The sequence below is a fragment of the Suillus subalutaceus genome (genome assembly GCF_016647625.1).
Source record: "Suillus subalutaceus strain FC151 chromosome Unknown DFJ58scaffold_40, whole genome shotgun sequence".
In the NCBI taxonomy this organism is placed as follows: domain Eukaryota; kingdom Fungi; phylum Basidiomycota; class Agaricomycetes; order Boletales; family Suillaceae; genus Suillus; species Suillus subalutaceus.
In genome coordinates this window covers 119884-140834 of record NW_024540289.1, presented here as the reverse complement: position 1 = coordinate 140834, position 20951 = coordinate 119884, and the positions used below count along the sequence as shown (strand labels likewise).

Here is a 20951-nt window from a genome sequence, read left to right as displayed (position 1 = left end):
AAATTGCACGAACGAGACACCATTAATGCATACCTCAGATATTTTGGTACTTTGTTTGGAAAACATATTCAATGCGCTACCTTGCCGCTAATACTTACTTCAACACAGAGGCGCACTGTTCTGGAATTGCCTTAAAGGAGCAAGTTGGCTTATTTGGATCAGCCTCGGCAAAGACAAATACTGACGACAAAAATTATGGCTTTGTGCCGCTGACGCTCTAGATACAACAAATGGGGTGCAGAATAGTAATTTGCTGCTTGGAGCCTGAATAACTGATTGATGGAGTTGTAAGGAGATAGTGAGATATGTTTAGTAATTTATTCAGCGAGACATCACGAGCCTTCACTCAGATCGTGGCATCCTCAAAGAGTTGCAAATTTTCACCACTAAACAGATTATTTTCCAGAACAGTGATTTTGTTGGTTGAATTTGCTATCTGCTCACTTATATCTTGATGTACCGGTCTCTGTCAGGGTTTCGTTACCTACCCAATTCGCCTCTCATGTTGGAACTTTCAACTAGTACTCTTCAGTCGGGAGGACTGCAGGTAACTTCATATACCAGGGGCATTGTAATTGGACAACTGTCCGCAGTTGATGTCACACACAGGGAACTTATCATCGGTTGCCGCAGTCATGAATACAGTGTTTGCATTCAAAGCGTCCCTGCGTGTTGGCAGGATCGGAAGGCACACTGAAATTCGCACTAAATGGCATACCGACTAGTATGCGCGATCATCACCGAAATGCATCCTGGTCCAAAAAGATTTCCAATACACACATCAGTGAATCATTGCGACATTACAGTTATATTGAACAAATCAGTGTAAATACACGATCAAATGCCAAAGATAATCTTATTGCGACTCATAATCAGCGTCCTCCAGCGCCCTTCTCTGGTCTGCTAATGCGGTGACAGACATCTGAGACACTACATCTGGTGTCAGGTCCTCATGATGGTTTCTTCCGAAAATCTTCCTAAATGGTAGAGTTAGACATATGATACACAAGGCATAAATCATTATGCATTACCTGGTCCACCACTCCAGAAGTTGGGTTACTCTATGTTGTGCGACAGGGCCAGGGACGTTTTCGAAAAAGTCGACAATGGCATTCCAAAACATCTTGTAGTCGAAATCACCGTCCATGGTGCGCCAGGATGTGACGCCGGATAGGGCGAAGCAAACCTGCCAAAGTTTATATATCAGATACCTACAATGGGGTAATCACTATACTCACTTGACAGACAATGTAAGTGATAGTGTGAGGTGTGACTTTTCTCATGTTAATGATTGAGGCAACGCACATTTTAACCTTGACCTGACTTAATGCCTGCCGGGCGTGCCTGTTGTTTTCGAGGATGTCAGCTCCATCGCCATCACCATCAGCTTCTCTTGCGGAAGATGGGGACGTGAATGTGGCTTTGAAAGCCTGGCAACATAACAACTCTGAGTGAATGTTTATGACTACAACACAGGCTACTAACCTGAACTAGGATCTTGGATTTGAAAAGGCCATGCTCGAGGTTGCTAGGGTTGGTCGAGTAGTTCTCATACAAGAACCGTGGCCAAGAATTTTTGGACACGATATATTCTGAAGTTTGGTCACGAATGCCAGCCTTCACGCTGGACAACCGTCCAAGTCAGCGTCATGTTGCTGGACAAAGGTTGATACTCACCGGTCATTGTCCCAGTCCCACTCCACTGGGCAGAGTAACTTCCCACAAATGTCATGTGCGAAGCCGCTGTCTTAATAACCGAGGGTCTTATATAAATACGTGTAAGAATGTAATGACACCACAATTACACTGGATAAGACTTCTTGCCAGTCCTCGATTAACACGGTCTACGACTTTTCTTCTTTCGTGGTAGATAACGTGTGAGTTCTTGGGAGGCTTGCTAAACCAATCAGTCAGATTAACTTAGCCGGAGCTTTATTATCTCTGATTGAAACTATGGGATTGTCTAGGATATACCGTCTAGACACTTGAACTGGTTTCCTGAATATACGGTTAACTGTTGAGAAGCTGGTCTCAAATGTGACTACGTGGACCAAAGCTCGTGTTGGTCAATATACAAATACCTGGTGAGAACGCTGGTCTCACAAATAACAACAATGACAAATAAAAAAAAAACAATGACAAATAACAACAATGACCAAAGCTCGTGTTGGTCAGTATACAAATACCTGGTGAGAACGCTGGTCTCACAAATAACAACGGTGACAAAGCTCGTGTTGAGTCAGTAAACACTACGTGGTGAGAACACTGGTCTCACAAAACTGGGTTCTATCACAAGAAACTTACGTAATCTCAAGGGAACACTTTCCCTGCACTTGCCTGGGACAGTTCTTACAAAGGAAATGGGCTTGTAAGCAAGCAATTTGTTCAGACTGAAGCTTCTTAGGTGAGAGTTCAATTTGCTCAAGAGGGAGGTCTTGAATGAAACAAGTGGGAGATCTATTGTTTTGGGGGGAGAGAATGGGCTCTCATTATATACATTTTGGTGGGAAGTATATGTAAGTAAATATGTAAGTAAACAAGGTGTAGTAATGACTTCAGAATGTGAGAAGAATATTCCAAAAACTGAGCAGAATGTTCTAGCAGGTGCCCCCAAAGAACATTCCAGAATATTCATGGTGGGATAATGACATCATTCTGAGTCACTATGAGTCACTATGAGTCATTATGAGTCAATTGGAATGTTCTAGCAAATTCCATGGAACATGATATCATATCTTTCAACCAAAATACCTGCAGGAGTGTAGGTGAAGTCCTATGACATCATTATGACATCATACCCTGTAGGTACAATTTTATGAAGCATCTGATTAGTCAGAGCATCCTAATAGAAAAGTAAAGTAAAGAAACACTAGAGAAAACAACTCAGAAATAATGGAACAAATAATAGTACACAATACGCGGGCTTTTTAGATAGGTTTTTGTTAGGCTTTGAACTTTTCTCTATGGGTTTCTCTAGCCAAAGTGAATAAGCCAAATGAAAGGCAATACATTAACCTTCATTTTGCTTCTCATATCAACTAGGTCATTATGTGATTCCCATCTCACATATGACTTTTCTTCAAAACATGGTGGATTCATGAATCACTGAGGGAAAACTGAAACTATTGGACCAAGGTTTGATACCAAGGTATGGGTTGACTAGTCTGAGGACTAAGCTAACAGACTTTGTCTTTTAGGGGGATACCTAGTAGTCATGTCCATGCCATGATTATTGTGTACTATTATTGTTCCATTATTTCTGAGTTGTTTTCTCTAGTGTTTCTTTACTTTACTTTTCTATTAGGATGCTCTGACTAATCAGATGCTTCATAAAATTGTACCTACAGGGTATGATGTCATAATGATGTCATAGGACTTCACCTACACTCCTGCAGGTATTTTGGTTGAAAGATATGATATCATAGTGATGTCATAATGATGTCATGTTCCATGGAATTTGCTAGAACATTCCAATGACTCATAATGACTCATAGTGACTCATAGTGACTCAGAATGATGTCATTATCCCACCATGAATATTCTGGAATGTTCTTTTGCACCTGCTAGAACATTCTGCTCCAGTTTTTGGAATATTCTTCTCACATTCTGAAGTCATTACATCACCTTTTTACTTACATATTTACTTACATAATATTCCCACACAAAATGTATATAAGGAGAGCCCATTCTCCCCCCCAAAAATAGATCTCCCACTTGTTGCATTCAAGACCTCCCTCTTGAGCAAATTGAACTCTCACCTAAGAAGCTTCAGTCTGAACAAATTGCTGCTTACAAAGCCCATTTCCTTTGTAAGAACTGTCCAGGCAAGTGCAGGGAAAGTGTTTCCCTTGAGATTACATAAGTTTCTTGTGATAGAAACCCAGTTTTGTGAGACCAGTGTTCTCACCACGTAGTGTTTACTGACCAACACGAGCTTTGGTCACCGTTGTTATTTGTGAGACCAGCGTTCTCACCAGGTATTTGTATACTGACCAACACGAGCTTTGGTCATTGTTGTTATTTGTCATTGTTTTTTTTTTATTTGTCATTGTTGTTATTTGTGAGACCAGCGTTCTCACCAGGTATTTGTATATTGACCAACACGAGCTTTGGTCCACGTAGTCACATTTGAGACCAGCTTCTCAACAGTTAACCGTATATTCAGGAAACCAGTTCAAGTGTCTAGACGGTATATCCTAGACAATCCCATAGTTTCAATCAGAGATAATAAAGCTCCGGCTAAGTTAATCTGACTGATTGGTTTAGCAAGCCTCCCAAGAACTCACACGTTATCTACCACGAAAGAAGAAAAGTCGTAGACCGTGTTAATCGAGGACTGGCAAGAAGTCTTATCCAGTGTAATTGTGGTGTCATTACATTCTTACACGTATTTATATAAGACCCTCGGTTATTAAGACAGCGTGACTGCTTCTCATCAGGCCTAAGAAGGTCGAAAATCTTGATTGACCCAGGTAGCGACAAGATCCTTGAGAGTAGATGTGTCGTCACTGTGGGCCGCATCTGCACCTTTTTGAGCTATAAGACTATCAGTATTCGTGCAAAAGCCTTAAAGTTGAGAGCATGCACCTTTTCAGCATGTCTTCGGCGTCATCCATGTCAAATACTGTAAGCTTTTCATGCAGCCATGGCAGGATCTGTGCGAGTGCGATGTAGCCACGCTGCAAGCGATCTTGTCTGAATGATACTATTAATTGTGTTATGGTGAAAACAGTAACGACCTACTCTGGGGTGCTGGGCTCTGTCTGCTCCTCGTACCTGCGATCGTTTTCAGCGATCAAGTCTTCTAGGCTGGTGTATAGAACAATCATCCGGCAAATTGCCCCTACCTTGAGCAATGAAGTAGGTTGTTTTCCTTTGACGATCAATAAGCAAGAGGCATAGTGGGTGAAATGATGTGTGAGCACGACGAACCTTTGCTTCGTTCCTCGTTCCTGCTTCATCATGTTGAGTTCCTCTTCCAACGCAGCAATGCGACGCTTGGCTCTTGCCTCGGTGGAGGTAGGGACTGCCCCAGACTGATCTGGAAGTGCGACACCATGTGAATTACTATGGCCTTGAGGCTCTGGCATACTAGACATGACAGAAGTGATGAGTGTCAAGGCGCGGTGAAGTGAAGGGAGAAAAATAGTGAGCGGCAAACAATAAAATAAAGAGCAACATAGAGAGAACTAAAGAAAAGACACAAACAAGAAACCTATTTGTACCGTCCTCGCTAAACATCAAGACATATAGGGCAATCCCTAATGAGGATGTGGCGGGGTGTGTCCAACTGTCGCTTGCATATCACCCCTTGAAATATGGCGCCATAACGTACTACTACTACCACTAGTAGTGGCACTAGGTCACTGGGGAGGCTCGGACGACCAGTTTAGGGTGGTATTTGGTAGAAGAAGCTAGCGACTACGACTTACCGATCAAATGCCTTGTGAAAATTTATATGTTGCAACTGTTGTGGTGATATTCGCGCGTGATGGATGTGCAAATCAGGCCCTGCACAGAGTATTGATTAGTAGGAGTAGTCTTGTACCAGCCATGACCTACCCAACAATGTCCGAGTCGTATGCAGCGCACTGCGCCGCTGTTTCCATTTTCGCTCCACGTTTGATACCTTGGCAACTGTCTGTCCTGCCTCGCACGCTGCGTCATTAGCGGCGCAGGGTGTCATGAGCCCACTTATTTGATGACATCAAGAGGGGAAAGCACGTTCCACAAGTGGCGAGCCGAGGATGGGTGGAAGATATAACTAGAAGAAATATGGCCGCCGACAATCAACATTAGGCCCTTTGTTTGACACTGGAAGCTGCGCTGCATGCAAAGATCAGTTTATCATAGCTACAAAAGGCATTAACCATGCGAACATTTTGGAAGTGGGGACATACATTGGGATTCGCTAGGTGAAATATAAGTCTCCACTCGCAGCTCCAGTAACCGCTCAGACATCACGAAGTCCACAGCCTTGGCTGAAGAGGGAGGTCAAGTCAATTCAACGACTAGATTTGCATGTTCGGTAAGTAGCCTGTCGAGGAGAAATTGACGAACACTTACCAATCAAGATCGAGGTGAGCTTCATGGCACGCAGTGGACATGCCATCCCTGGCCAGAGGTGTTGATAGTAAGGGGTGTCAGCAGAAAACAGGGATGCCAAATGACATACTAATGCTTGAGAGCCCAGTCACCGCAGAAGTGGAAATATACCTCGCTAACACACAAGGAATTCGGATAAGCTTGAAAGAGGCAGATAATGCTCAAAGAACTCCAAGTTCGGATTAGAAGGATGCTCAATTTCGTGGGTGTACCAGATTTGAACGTTACGCAGTCCTCCTCAGGTAATCGTGACTCTCTTGAAAATGCTTCACATTTCTGAGAAGAATAAGCACCATGGAGCAAAAGAAGTCATGCAACTTACATCGAGCTTACTATTGACCAGGCCACAAGTATCATTAAAGCCAACTGCAGTGACGTAAGGCCAAGCTTAGCATCGCCAAGAGCCAGTCTCGCATAGCAGTAGCTCAAAATGTTGCTCAGTGTGTAGGCCTTCCCCTCGATGATGTACTACAACTGGCAACAGTGGATGATACCCCTATGCGGTGGTTGCCCTTCCCACTGGGTCCTTGGTGTCATCAACTTCGACAGAAAGACATGGGGAATATATGACAGCATTCCCGAGCTCGAGTCAATAACCTGGGCACAACCAGTAAGAAACCTAATTTTCTTCCTGACAACTCCAAACACATACCTGTTTAGTTACGTGAAGCCTCCATTTATGCTGTCTCGGCACTTTCTGTGAAGCACAAAGTCAATCTCAAAGATAGCAGTTGGACAGCAGAAATATACTCACCCGATGAACATGAATGTCAGCATGACTCTTGGTCATGTGGATCTCTTCCCATACAAACCTTTCCCAGCCATGAAGCGTTCTGAAAATGCAAAAAGCCACAGGTAGCTATTCTAGATCTGCAGAATGTCCCATGGGACGCAAATCGCAATTTGAAGGAGAACTTGAAGGACTGGACAAGAGATGAGAAGAAGAAGCTGGACAAGAGTTTGTTGGATTGGGCACAATGGGAAGTCGATTGCGCAAACAGTTTTGTTCGTTCTTCCCAGTGCAAACGCAGGACTTCAAACCAAGACGGAATATGTGATATGTGCAACGACGACATCTGACTCGGAGCAGAAGACAAAGGAATCAGAGTTGCCGGAAGAGGAACAACTTCTGGCACGTGAGAAGTATGCCCCTAATACACTCTGCACCAGTTGCTGGTGACTGCTCAAAGGTTCAACCATGGTTAGCATATTCTACTGATTTCGGAGGCCATATTCTTGGCTCAACTCCAATGTTATGCATAGTCTACATACGTAGATGTCATCTTCCACTCGTGTCTGCAACGCACGTTAGTGTGGTAGGAGAAGTACTCGTCTGAAAAAGACTTCACATTCAGTTCAACTTGATACAAAATTAGCGATAAAGCATTGATATGATCAATCTGTCGAAACATCCATCTTCACAATCCCTTCCTCTATCGTCAACCGCTTGTTCCTTCTCTCCGTTATGAACACATCGATTTGTGCTTTAAGTTCCACATCTACCACATAACATTAAACATGGTAAACATGCATCACAAAAAAACAATGTACTGGAGATAACATCCTCTATCAACATCGGCACCCAGTTGAAAGGATCTTTGGAGTCAGAGAGCAGATGAGACTTGATAGTCAAGCGATCCACAATGGCACGAGAAGATGGAAGTGTGATTGGAATTGGATCACGCATGATCATGGCCATGAGAGGGTCTGATGAATTCACCATAAGCCTTTTTCCATGACGAGGCACAAGAAAAGAACCAACCCAAAAACTCCTCCGGTACCTCACCCAAATCTTCCTCTGCCTCAATTGTAGTTTTCATCTCCTCCACCTTGGACACAAAAGACCTCACAACCCCAATCTCAGCCTCAGTCTTCAATGGCACTCGTCTAGCAGTCTCCCTCGCCTGCCTCAAACAATTCCTTCCTATAACTCCTCCCGTCATTTGCAACAGCTCTCACAAACTCCTCCTGATCGCTAAGGTTGATGTACACTTGCAGAATATCGCTCAGGAGCTGACGGGGATTGAACTTGTATTTCTCTGGGTCTTGTACCCTTCGCCGCACTTGGGCCCAACGAGCGCATCAAGGTTGTAATCCAGCATAGCCGCGAGCTTGTCCATGATTTTGGGCATCATGAATGGCCCCTTGGTTTCTGCTGTGAAATCTTTCAAAAGACTGACGGTAGACCTACCCAGCGTGATATACCCAGATGCGTGCCGTTCGAGGCCACGGAGCGTACCTTCGCATTCATGTCGGTACTGCTGAGGGCGATCATTCCAAGCAGTTTGGTCATGCATCTCGGCCTGTATGTTGTGAATCTGTGTGAGCTCGCTAAGAGACTCATCCATGAGATAGGTGACATCGTTGATCATGAGGTTGATGAACCGGATGAACTTGTCCACATTCCTGGAGGATAAAATTGGTCTTGTGTGAATATTATGAGGGAAAATAACATACTGAGCTTCCTTATTCAAAGCATCTCTGTGAACAGGATTATCCCAAACCGCTTTCAAAATGTAAGCAATATTCCTCCTCGCATCAATGTCCTCAGACTCTATCTATTCATTGAAAAATCACACGCAGTGAATTTGTCATAAAACTGCGAACTAGCACCCATTTGCTCGACCTCTGAAAACATCATGAGCAACGCTCATCCAGCTTTTGACGACAAGACATACCGATATAGAAATGAGTCAACGCCGGTATCAAGTTCTTGAGCGTGACGGGGTGTGTGTTGAGCATGTGTCCCCAAATACCGTGTCTATTGTTTCCATATGGCAACACACTGTAAAATACCGCCTGTCTTATAGTCCCAACGTCAGCGAATTTTCGTGGTAGCAAGCGAAAAGGGGAAACGCACCTCATGGATATTAGCTTTCAAGAACGGGTTCTTGATGTACCACGTTGAAGTAAGAAACGTCAGCGCAAAGATCACAAGCTCGTCCTTCCCAGACAAGTTGAGACTCTCTGGCGAGTGCCTTCAAGCCCATCAGCTCCCATGTGCATTTCACAAAAGCGACGAAAAACATACCGCACAACAAATAAAAAGAACTCTACCACATCCTCAATAATAAACTCCGGAAGGACTCAGAACGTCATCGGAACGTCCTTCGGAAGGGGCAGCCTGCCGAAGAATGGCGCCCATCAGCCACCACGCCAAACAAAACCTCTCACTCAAAGCTGAGAAACGCACTCAACAACATGAATTGGATGCGTCCCCTGCGGATCAACGCTCCGGATCAACCAAGTCGATGCAAAGTTTGTGAACCCTATATACCAGAACACAAGTTCAGGGTTGAGCAGTTAAACGTGGTACGCAAGTTGTTGGGACTGGATCTTTGACATTTCGTTCTGTTTTTTATTTCGTGTGGGATATTGTTATACTCAAGCCATGGGGTGATGCATGAGAAAATGCGAACCTTAGCGTTGTCAATAGCAGCTTGTACATGCGCTTGTTGAGGTGTCTACAGATACTAGAAGGGAAGGAAGTGATCATCAAAGAAAAGAAAAATGCACCCCCATCCACGACCCATCCCCAGTAATCATATCATGACGCCTCTGGTAATCACCAAGAGTCTTCCCCAAGTCCTCGTACACCTGAATCGTGCATATGTATCCATAGTGTCCCAGCGCATTGCAGAGATAGAAAATGTCGGAGATGAAGTTGGGCGTTGCAGCTGAATGAGATTTAAGTGCGAAATGTGTACGAGCACATAGTTGCATTACGTGTCGAAATTTTTTTGGTGGAGGATACGCATCAATAAGGAAACATGTGTTAAGGTAAGGGAACACCCACCCTTTGACTTGCTCTCCTCGACCTATTGTGCAGCTTCATCGCTCGTCGCCTTGATCCTCGTTTCCTCCTTCAGATCAATTCGGGTAGAGACTGAAAAATAATAGGGGTCTATACGGTCCATCTGTGCTCACAGAACAGCACCCAACATGCATTTGATCACACAATAATTTCACAGGAATAGAAGGATAGTAGTAAGTCATGAGGGAGTCTGGAACTCATTGAGAGGATAAACGAACAAACCTTTGTATACCTTGCATCCATAAAGGGCTCTGCAAATCTCAGCAGCACGCTCTGTAGACTGACCATGAAGCCGTCCTACGCGACGGTGTCGGGCTCAAGCTGCGCATGTGTTTATTAGCATCCCACTGCGCAGGAGGAAAAAGAAATATACCTGCATTCCTGCACATTTTACGTTGAGACATACTACTGTTGCAAAGTATTCTAATACCCACTCACGCGCCTCGGGAGACGTGCGCACAAGGGTATTAAATGTTTGGAAGAGGGAGGACTGAACCACGGGTGCGAATAAAAGGACGCGAAAATGAGCAAAACAATACAATGAAGCATGAGCCAAAATCACTCGCCTGCAAACTCTTCAATGTCCCTCTCAAACTTGCATTCAATGATTCAACATCCGCATCCACACGACTGTGTTTTGTCGGGTCACTAAAGTATATCTGCACAATACCTGGCTGTTGGTGCACGACGTAAGTCAGACACGTCATCATCCAGAACACATCACAGCACAGCACTCACCCACTCCTGACCAACCTCTCAAAATTCGCAGCTGTCATTTCCACCCTGAAACCCTCGCCGAGCCATTGCGGCATTCTTCGTGATCATATCTGCGATGGGCTTTACTCCAACGAGGGCTTCCATGCCGCCTATGACGCCATGCCATGCTGAGTTCCCGCCGCTTCCGCTGATGCCCTCAGATGGCATGATGAGGGAGTGCGCGACGAGGGTGTGGATGATGGTGCTCAGTGTGTTTAACAGTTCATCCTAGAGGAAGATATAATTTTGGGCTTGAGGAGAGAATGTATGTGGTCTACGATAGAATGTTATAAGGTAAAGTACGCGTACTGGGTCTGTGAAGCGAACGGCAAGGTCCTGTAAGAACAGCTAAACCTTTGTGGGAGCTAGTGCGGTTTGAGGGGTGGTTGTGGATGCATACAGAGGCGTAGATAGGGTAGAAAGGGAGAGCAAGGGTGTGAGCAGCTCGTGTGAACCGAGGGTTGATAGTGGGCAACTATAAATTTAAGAGAAAGTAAAGTTGGAACAGGCAGAAGAGAGAAAGGGTAACTATTCCGAGTCAGTGACACGTTGATTAGATATGAGGAGAACGCACTCGGCGGGTGGCGGGAACATTTCTGGCTCCTGAAAGATTAAGACCTGTGTAACTGATGATGAGGTCTCTGAGCTTGTCGAGGAGTGCAGTGGCTTGCTGGGTTTCAGAGACAGAGTTCTGGGATTTTGTGAGATGATTTATCCAGGTGTAGAAGAAGTGAGAGTACCTTCTTGAGTAAAGTTGATTTGGCAGTGTTGATACGCTTCCAGCAGCCTACAAGGTACTCGAAGACGGAATGAGGAGGGAGAGAGGCGAGTAATGACTCGGAGGAGTGATCCATGATATCGCTCATAAGAGTCATACAAGCTATTAAAGCTATGTCAGTGAAATTGTAAGTGGATTGTAGAAAAGATGTACGGTAACCCTCAGACTCAAGCTCAGCCTGAAGATGTTTGAGCCACACGAGATCATACTCGTTTGCCTCAGCGGTTGTTTTCTGTTCGCCGATTAGATACAATTACTACAGCAAAGAAGTGAAGGGCATACGCTAAGTGTAACCTTAAGGACTGTAGACATTGTGTCGTTCTCCCATGTCTGGTAATCGACTGTGGGAGTAGGTGTGGACTTCCTCTTCAAAGGGACATGACATTGAGGGGGCAGGGTTGTTGATTGAGGTAGAGTAGAAGGAGGTTTTTGTTTTGGGTGTGGGAGCTGCCGGGCTAGTACGGGGGTTGAACTTGAAGGCCCAGGTGAGGCAGGTGAAGGGGTTGGGGAATTACTAGACGTAGGTCCTGCCTGTAACTTTGCAAGGCGCTTTGCTCGGATCTGGTGCACGAATGATCAGTTATCTTCACTATAAATAAATGAAATAACCATATGCGATCAGGCCATCGGTGGGTTCGCTCCTGATGAGACATTAGTAGTAGATGATCAACAAGCCAATGGTGCACGATGCTTATTCCCGCTACGGCAGTAGTGGGTTTTGCCAGTGCCATGGGCCAAAAAACAACATCGACCAAAAATTTTGGTGAAAAATGCATTTCACTACAAAATGGTGATTTGTTCGCACAGTCATGTGACTTTCTTTCTAATCGACATGTGTGGTTTCTGTGTATTATTTCGATCTTCCTTACTTGTCGCCTACTATGTCTTTTATCTGTCACGAAGTCCTTGGATCCTTTGCCGATGTTCCTGCTCTTATCCGTGTCAACGGTGCAAGTTCTGATTCCACTGTGTCCTTGCCTTTCCTGCACAGTTGCAATGTGCCGCGTTCTGTTGTTAATCATAATGGGGTGGCTGTGGAGTCGAGTTCTGGACCCTGGTCTAGCACGTGTTCCTACTGTTGACGGTTGGTATAATTCTCGGCAGACCTTTCGCTCCGTTTATCTGAATGGGTGCAACGTTGACTTGGTCGTGATTGGCTCACGTTCGTGAATGCAAGGTTCGATGGCTCTCGCTTTCTTCGACCTTCGGAGACGGATCTAGCGCAGCTTTCTGTCGCTCATACTTGGAATGCTCAGCCTGGAGGTACGCGTGTTCTTCCGAATCATATTGATATGACTGAATGGGGGTTTTAAGGCGATTTGTCCACTTCTTTGTTCGTTACCCAAGCCGAATCATGTTTAGCTACCCAAGCGGGTTCATCATGTGTTACCCAAGCGAGTTCATCAGTGTACTCAGGGTTCATCATTGTTACCCAAGCGGGCGTATCTTTATCAAATGATAATGATCATGTTGTGGATAACTTTTTTGATGGGTATGAAAGATTACGAAGACCAGCTCTGAGTGCATTGGTGACCACCCATGGACTTTCGGTACCTGCAAATTTGTCCATCGAAGAACTTCGAGAGATCATTTCTCATCATGTTGCTACTGGACTTTGTTCTTCTTCTTCACAAGCATTCGAAGGATGTGATTCGCTCCGAAAACAGTTAGGCAACCATTGTGAAGACGAAGGAGAGGTGCTTTCTGGCTGAATCGCGTTTTTGACAGCTGTATTGAATAATATGAAACGACGCCCTTTGGAACAACTACTGAAAGCAAACGGAGTTGAATTTGAACCTGGATCAAAAATGGGACGACCACGTTGCACATTGAAAAAAACATATCCAGTCAGCTACGAAAAGCAAAGTCGAAATCCTCTAATAAAAATTGGACACAAGCTCGACAGAATGATCATGAAAACCGTCAAAGTCAACTTTGTCATGAATGGCCTCAGATTTTCAAAGTTCACTTTGATTTGTGGCACTCGCCTTCATCTTGCGACTCGATTTCACCGTGACGCTATCGATATTTGGGGCATTCACTAAAGTTCACCTGTATTTATAGTACTCACTTTCATCTCGCAGCTTGTTCTACCTGTACAATACTTGTTATTTTTCGCTGTTCTCGCGACTCGTCTGGGCTGACCTAGTTTGAGACTTGTATCTGTATTGCTAGTAGCACTTCCAATCGATTTCTCGTTGTGACGGCTCGAAATTTAAAAGCGACCATAGCGGGCTCTGCCGCTGTGCGGCCTTGCGCGTTATTAATCAATCAAAGAGAGCATTTGAATTGTGGCAAGTAGTCTAAAAAACAGTCAGGGGTGAGGCATACTACGTAGACTCAGATGCGGCTGCTAACATAAACGATTCATATCTACTACAATGCGACTATGAGTATTTGAATAACGTGACTTCGCTCAAGCCGAGATGCAAAATGCGTGACATGACTCAGATGCGTTCAATCGCATGATCCCCGCTAAGCCGCCTTTGGGATTTTGAACCTAGACGAAGGAAGCTCAGACATGCTCGAATGCTTACACTCGGAGCCTTCATTGATCATCTGCTCTTCCTCACTTTCCTCCTGCGAATCAACGTAAGATGCATCGTCACTGTCCTCAGTCTTGTTGAAAAGCGACTTGTGCCAAGCAAGATAGCGCTTGTGGGCAGTGATATCCGAGGTGGACAAGATTCGTTTCGATGAACCGTACCAGTCAGTGAAAGATGTGACACGGGCTTCTGCGAGAATGGTGCAGTCGAGGTCAGGGATGAGCTGCTTCTGGAAAGTGACACAAGAATCTCTGATCTTAGTCACCCCTCACTCGAGCATCTCAGTGATGGCGTCCATGTCTAACGTGGGCACTAAAGTCTGCATCAAATTCGTTAGATTGATTTGAAAAACTGAGAACGATGAAAACTTACACCGTACACCATGTGCGCAGGGTCATTGGAACGAATATCTATCGGCCCATCATCACCCTTCACCCAAACGAAGTACTCCACCGAAGAGAGGTGGCACCAAGTGTGATCGCCGATCACGGTGGGCTCACCGAACGAACGTGGTGTAGTGCGTAGATTAATGAACTCTTTGAGAGTTAGCGGTTGCAGGTCACTGTCAGTGCTGCCAAGTAGGACTTTTAACACAGTATTTAACGCGGTGTAATCTTTCCCGGGGTTGGCGTACAATGTAGCTTCGCGTACTAATACAACCACCACACAGATGGTGTCCGGATATGCTAAGATCACTTTCTCCGTCTTTCCAAACACGTGTTTATCAGTCTCTGAGAGCGCGCACTCCCCAAAGAAGGGGATCAGAACGACTTCCGTTGGGCCCTCCAAAGCAGTGATGGAAATAGTCATATCAGGATTGACTACTCCGTCTGGGATGTCGAGCGGCCAGTTCATATGTATCTTCGGAGAGATGGTGGTGCGATCATATGGAAGAGCCCTGATAGAATCGCCGACATAATCCTTCACATCATCGAACGATGCTTCATGGAGAACAGTAGGCAACATGATGATGAGAATGCGAGTGTTGCAATCATAAGTCAGCCTGGATAGGTTTAGAATTGCCTGATACAGTCAAGACTTAATGACGTGCCTGGGCTTAGTCGATACTCGGGCCGCTTCCTCCAATATTAATCCGAATTCTCGCGCTCCCACACCATGGAATTCCTGTGGTATTTAGTAAGCATACAAGCACAGCATCGAACAAGAGGTCATACCATGTAATTCTTGCGTGGTTTGGATAAATAATTCAATACCCTCCGTACTACATCTTCAGCCCGATTAGAATATTGTCAATTAAAACTTAATTCTCATTGAACATACTGGAGGAAGAGTGATCAATTGACCGCTGGCAGACATCACGCAATGGGCTGGGATCTGTGGAAGCAGGGACATGTAACTGAACTGCGACTGGTGTGTTCTCTGGTGCCTCCTCTTTCCCAAAAGGTGATTTGGTAGATTCCAGACCTTTTTCGGTGCTGTCTTCTGGTGACAAACCTGGGGTTGCTGGTTTTATGAGGTTTGAAGTTTTGTAGTTGGGAGATGTCATCTGCGAGGCAGAGTTGTTTCTGGTTTCATAGTGCCTGTAGGGGTGTTTGGGGTGCTTGGGGGTAAATGAGCTGCAGTAGGAATTTTTGTCATGCTGAGCCACTAGGGTAGACATGACTGTTAGGTGCTGGATGCTGATTCCTGAATGTTTGACTTTGTGTGGCGAGCACTGACTTGTAGTGAGGTCGTGGAAGCTCTGGAAGAGATAATCAAGATTACAAATTGATAAGCTGCGATCGATCCATCAACCAGGAACGGCACGTGCCATACTCATTGATTACTTGATTTACATAATTGTTTCAAGCATGTCACTTCATCAAGCTGAACGTCTATTCTTCAAGTTGTTCTTCCCCACTCTTCCTTGTAAGTTCGTCCGCCAGCGTGCTCTGATGTATTGCAATCTACTCTCATCAGTTATGAGCTGTCCACCACGGTGTTCTGGCCCTGCATGTAGACTCTTGTTCACTCTCATTCTTCACGAGTCTCTGATGCTACTATCTCGGCGTCACCACCTGCAGGAATTGTCAGGACAAAAAATGTAAGTCAGTATAATTCACATTTGACTTTGCTGATAGACGAGTGCAATGAAGTTCAATGCCAGATACTTCTTCAATGGAATAGATGTAGGTTTCGCATCCTCGCATGACCGTCTCTCAACGATGCTACGAAGCAGAACACTTCACAAGAAGAGCGCCATGACGTTGAATGCCAGACACTCTTTAAATAAAGAAAATATAGATCTATATTTCCCTCACCATCCACACCTTCTGCTACAACTCCCACAACGTCTTCGACACTCTCGCAAATTGATATGACATCGAATAACGATGCAGTTCCACGTGCATGCGTTAGATTAGGGAGTGTTGAAAATTAGGGGGAGTGATACTCATAGTAGCAACCCGGTTGGTGTACCCCCATACTCACAGATTTTCGCAGGGTCATTGCCCAGTGAGGGATGACCTGAAGTCTCTCAACCCTCGATCCATCAGAAAACCCCAGGATTGGAGCTCGAGGTCTCGCAACCTGGTACTCCTCAATTTATCGACCAGGGAGTTGTATTTCCGCTGTTCGAGGCTCTAGCCAAGGTTCTATTTGGTATGTACTAGGTGTCAATACAGTTTCGACTGAACAGCATCCATCAGGCCAGGGAGCATCGTGTGGTAAGTTCCGAATACGCCCATTAAAATTGATTTGAATGTTCTGTGACATAAGTACCTCAAGGTTCAAACACTGCATTATAATATGTAAGTTTCCTGCCACGGTACAGGTAGGATTTAAATACCCTCCACAATCTTGGACAAACGATTGCAGTCGGACCTACTTGCTGCTGTCCTCGTTCGTGTGGCATACTAGTAGTAGTACTACTACTTGGAATAGGACTCAGACATGCCCCCACGTACGTTTTCTCCCTTCAATTTGATTGACACAAGGCATCATTAACTCAAACTCATGACGACTGGCAGAACGTAACAATAATAACAGTGACAAAGGCCTCGAGTTCAAATTCTACAAACCGGCAGGTGCGGCTAGGGCGCAGCGCACTGTGAGGCAGTCGTTTGCAGTAGCGGTGGACAACACAATGTTCTATTATTACCAGCCTTCAGATTTGTCTCCGCAGCTACCTGCCCGCTCTTCATCACGCCAAGTACTATCGAACTCTCCATCCGTGTTGCCACCTCAACCACCACCACCATCACCACTGCCACCACCACCACCACTACCTCCATCACCACCTCCTCCTCCATCACCACCTCCTCCTCCATCACCACCACCTCCACCATCACCACCACCTGCTCCACCTCATCCACTGGTAATACCCTCGCCATCACCTGCATCGGTGACTGGTGGGACAGACGGGTCCGAGTCATTAGCTGACGCAGTACTGGCAGGTGCCAGCCCCCAACCTGAACTTGAAGGTGCGGCCAAGAAGGCTGAAACTGGCGAGTCAGACAAGACATTTGCAGAAATGTGGACCTCTTGCATTCATTTTGAGGAATAGTACTACCTTGCTACTTGTATAGTTGGACTGTTTGTAGAGAATTCAGTGGATAGATTCAGTGACAAGATCAGTCGGAGTCTTCTCGGAGCTTAAAATGCAACGCACAAGTTCGAATCGCGATTCGCTCATCCTTATTTGGCATTGCCAAATATATCCACGGGTACCAGCAGGGAATAACTTACATGTCACCCAGACCATTTGGGGAGAGCTTAAAGCAAGGCGCCAAAGATACCGATGAGAAAGATGTGGGGAAGTTGATAGCTAGTTCATTACTATCTCTGCATCGCATGAGTATTGGTGAGTGTGTTACTAAGTACGCCCACCACCATTTTGATCTAAGACATGTCTTCCGAGTCTTCGCAGATCTCTTCACAACCATGACCGTGAATGCCTGGGATACTCAGGCTACCATACTAAGCGACTTTCTCAAGTGCAATACTTTCTCAAGAGAACGAGGGTCTCTCTCTTGCACCTACTGGTGCTCGGGCCATTTGTGGACACTTTAAAACGAAAGACCTTCAAGTTCCTGCAGAGGTTACACACTCTCAAGCAAATGTGTGCAGGAAAGTGCGAGACAGTCCTTGCCTCTATGCAACCACTGGCAGTGCTGGAATTTCAAAGAACATCGGCGTGGTGGTCACACTAATGGAGACGTTTGGATCTTATCTATTCCAGCACACCGACTTCGCTGTGGTGTGTAACCCTTCCTTCTTTCGTAATAGTACAGTTTCTAACTGTTGGCAGAGAATGTATAACATGTTTGCTAAAAATGCATTTCGCATTCTGCAAGCTTTTCCTCAGGCAATCTCTGCGGTAATGTCTCGTCGGAATGATGAGGATCTTTATGTGGAGCTACGCCATGTTTTGCTAGTCAATGCTTCCCAACAGATCGACATGTTGTTGTCACTGCTGGACTGTTATTTGTGCCCACATATGGCCCAAATATTCACGGCCCGAGGACGGCAAGTTAGATCGCGTCATAGAGCACCTGTTTATTAAGGTGCTAAACGGACACGTATCGATTTCTCGCAGCAATTTCGTAGAGTCTCATCCATGCACAGAGTGAGTCCTCCTTTGGTCTTGGTGTTTGACTGTTGAATAGACCTTTTCCTCTCGGAGAATGGGCAAGATATTTTGTTCTAGACGCTCGTATCGTCGTTCTCATCCACTACTGTAGACGATATTCTGTACACAACGAATGTGCCATTCACTGGACTAGCAAAATGTTGATACCGACATTAAGACTCCCTTCCAACAGAAGATTTGGGACGTCCGGAATCCTGTTCGATCTCCCTTGGTATTTGATGGCGCCGTCCCCACCATTACCGGTTCTCGGGTTCAAGCAGAAGAGCAAGAGTGTTTATATGATCATCGATGTGGTTTGCAAGTACCTTCTTGAGAAAATGGACCACGGTCAGTCAGTCATTCATCATCTAAGTAGAGATACTTCATTGCTCAGCAAGAACATGCAGTCGATATAGATGACTCTGACTGAAAAACTCGGCCATATGTCGGTCGGGGCATCCAAAATGCCCTGTCTCTACCCGGATACTAGGCGCGCACATGACTCCAAGTCGGAGGTCAAGCCCGAGAGCCCCGAGTCTGATAGCTATCCGAGTCATGATGATCTGGTGTCTGTACCTTCTTGGCGTAGGAGACAGCTTTCATTCTTGGACTTCACTGTGATTTACCCATTACCCATCTAGATGGTCATAATGGTGTGGATCATGTCCCCGACCTCACTGATGGCCTCATTATGATTCACAACCGTAGTACTAGTACTACTATGAATTTGAGACATTTTAAAACACTGCATACTCCGATCAAAAAATGTCTTCAAAAATAGATGACTGATAGTCTGCTTCTGCTTTAGAACCGAGAGTGCTAGTACGCCGCGCAATGTTGTCATCTCCAATTTCAACGCTATCGCCACTTCCCTACAATTTTGAATGCTCTCTTAATGAAGGCAGCTCAAGCAATTTATCCGTTCAGTCTGATCATCTTTTGAAGATAATATGTGCTGGTCATAGCCTTGAGAAGTGGATATATATAGTACGAGGGTTTTCCTTGTTTCACTTTATGGTCAATACTGAGTTTGTGTAAGTTGTCGCTTGACACAATTGACACGAACGACGATGAGCAGGATAAGCTCTTCACCATGTACAGCATTGACACCGTGCATTCAAGCCACCTGGCGGCAAAGAATTGTGTCCACCAATACACCCAATTTGTGGTGCTCCTGAAGCATGATGAAGATGCATGGGCACAGAGACTTCAGGAGGCAGGTTATGTAGTGATGGAACAGGGTTTGTGTAGGGTGGCACTCGATGGAATCGAGGTGGAAGATGATGAGCAGGATATGTTACTCAAGTGCACCACTGACACAGTGTTTGCCAACTATATTGCAGCCCAGCACAGAGTCCGCCAGTACACCCAATTCCTGACCATTCTGAAGGGTGAGGAAGAGGCATGGGCACAAAGATTTCAGAAAGCAACCTGTGTAATGCCGGATTACCAGCCGAGGTGCCAGTGCCAATGATCACCCTACTACAGGAAGACCGTAGTGTTCCGTATCTGAAATTCTGCCCCTTCTCGTTTCTCATCATTACTTTATCTCAATAACCCACCGTACTCTTAAAACAGCTCGTCCCGTTGTCAACTGCTATCATATCTATGTGCCTCATCAATGTAAAATGGACATCATTCTACGACAAATATGGTGATGCTTAATGAGGACGCACAGATATAGCTCAAACGCTCGGGCCAGCGATAGTATATACTGCAACGATGGTCACGGTATTTTTCAAGTAACTGTTGTACTAACCTCAGTAGAAGCGGAATGCGTCTTTTTCGACCACATTGGACTCTTTTCCTTATCTTGATACTTTCGATGGTGTCCTGCGGTGCATTACGCTGCTCTTGGAAGAGGGATACAGATTTTCGGGGACTTAGCAGGCATCGCACTACGTGCAAGCATTACCAGAAGGCAAGCACATTAGCCACGCAGAGAAGGCGGGATCGGGCCAGAGAGTTGATTGAAGCATTGCAAAAGTCGACCCTGCAGCTCACAACTGGTACTAGTACCTGCCAATGTAAGTCGTAATATCATGATATTGCCCACAGCTCTCATAATCTGTCTCGCCTAACCTTCTAACCTATCATGCAATAGCTCGGACCGATCCGACTCATACAACGGGACCGCTGCTTGAAGCCTATAGCTTCCTGTGAACCTAGGACATCCTGGACACAACCTGAGCCTATCAATACTGCAGGCGGCACCGATTGTGATTATGATAGCATCCCAGCTTGTAGTACATTTCATGACTCGGACGTCTTGGATATTGCAATGGACGATACCACTAAATGAGATCATGCTATTTCAGGTGTGCATCTCCGTAACATTTCTTATCTGTGCCATGATACTCATGAATTTCTAGCGGACACAGG

General features: G+C 45.3%; 5 protein-coding genes across 5 annotated transcripts; 2 read left to right on the top strand and 3 right to left on the bottom strand.

The window, feature by feature from the left end:
- Positions 1–856: 856 nt before the first annotated feature.
- Positions 857–1732, bottom strand: DFJ58DRAFT_840571 (uncharacterized protein; the record flags this gene model as incomplete). Its single annotated transcript, XM_041392624.1, has 5 exons — positions 857–977; positions 1032–1211; positions 1306–1430; positions 1486–1592; positions 1678–1732. The coding sequence occupies 5 exons, from the start codon at positions 1730–1732 to the stop codon at positions 857–859; spliced, it is 588 nt and encodes a 195-aa protein (XP_041244936.1).
- A 5766-nt stretch (positions 1733–7498) lies between these two features.
- DFJ58DRAFT_878157 (ubiquitin elongating factor core-domain-containing protein) lies at positions 7499–12475 on the bottom strand (the record flags this gene model as incomplete). Its single annotated transcript, XM_041394490.1, has 23 exons — positions 7499–7604; positions 7657–7812; positions 7868–7992; positions 8021–8142; positions 8181–8511; positions 8563–8637; positions 8685–8733; positions 8784–8904; positions 8966–9083; positions 9137–9180; positions 9415–9456; positions 9525–9569; positions 9622–9782; positions 10016–10022; positions 10142–10216; positions 10293–10409; positions 10486–10589; positions 10702–10903; positions 11030–11119; positions 11250–11366; positions 11416–11685; positions 11736–12014; positions 12323–12475. 23 exons carry the CDS (start codon positions 12473–12475, stop codon positions 7501–7503), a joined length of 2907 nt encoding a protein of 968 aa, XP_041244935.1.
- A 1425-nt stretch (positions 12476–13900) lies between these two features.
- DFJ58DRAFT_878153 (uncharacterized protein) lies at positions 13901–15620 on the bottom strand (the record flags this gene model as incomplete). Its single annotated transcript, XM_041394489.1, has 7 exons — positions 13901–13953; positions 13991–14250; positions 14272–14318; positions 14372–15002; positions 15039–15124; positions 15175–15227; positions 15281–15620. 7 exons carry the CDS (start codon positions 15618–15620, stop codon positions 13901–13903), a joined length of 1470 nt encoding a protein of 489 aa, XP_041244934.1.
- A 190-nt stretch (positions 15621–15810) lies between these two features.
- Positions 15811–19210, top strand: DFJ58DRAFT_878151 (uncharacterized protein; the record flags this gene model as incomplete). The annotated part of the gene is made up of 13 exons (XM_041394488.1): positions 15811–15868; positions 15988–16043; positions 16081–16128; positions 16495–16590; positions 16612–16665; positions 16883–16901; positions 16969–17421; positions 17613–17801; positions 17953–18197; positions 18306–18400; positions 18537–18566; positions 18763–18921; positions 19060–19210. 13 exons carry the CDS (start codon positions 15811–15813, stop codon positions 19208–19210), a joined length of 1653 nt encoding a protein of 550 aa, XP_041244933.1.
- Positions 19211–19662: 452 nt separating this feature from the next.
- DFJ58DRAFT_840566 (uncharacterized protein) lies at positions 19663–20043 on the top strand (the record flags this gene model as incomplete). The annotated part of the gene is made up of 1 exon (XM_041392623.1): positions 19663–20043. The coding sequence occupies one exon, from the start codon at positions 19663–19665 to the stop codon at positions 20041–20043; it is 381 nt and encodes a 126-aa protein (XP_041244932.1).
- Between the last annotated feature and the right edge of the window lie 908 nt (positions 20044–20951).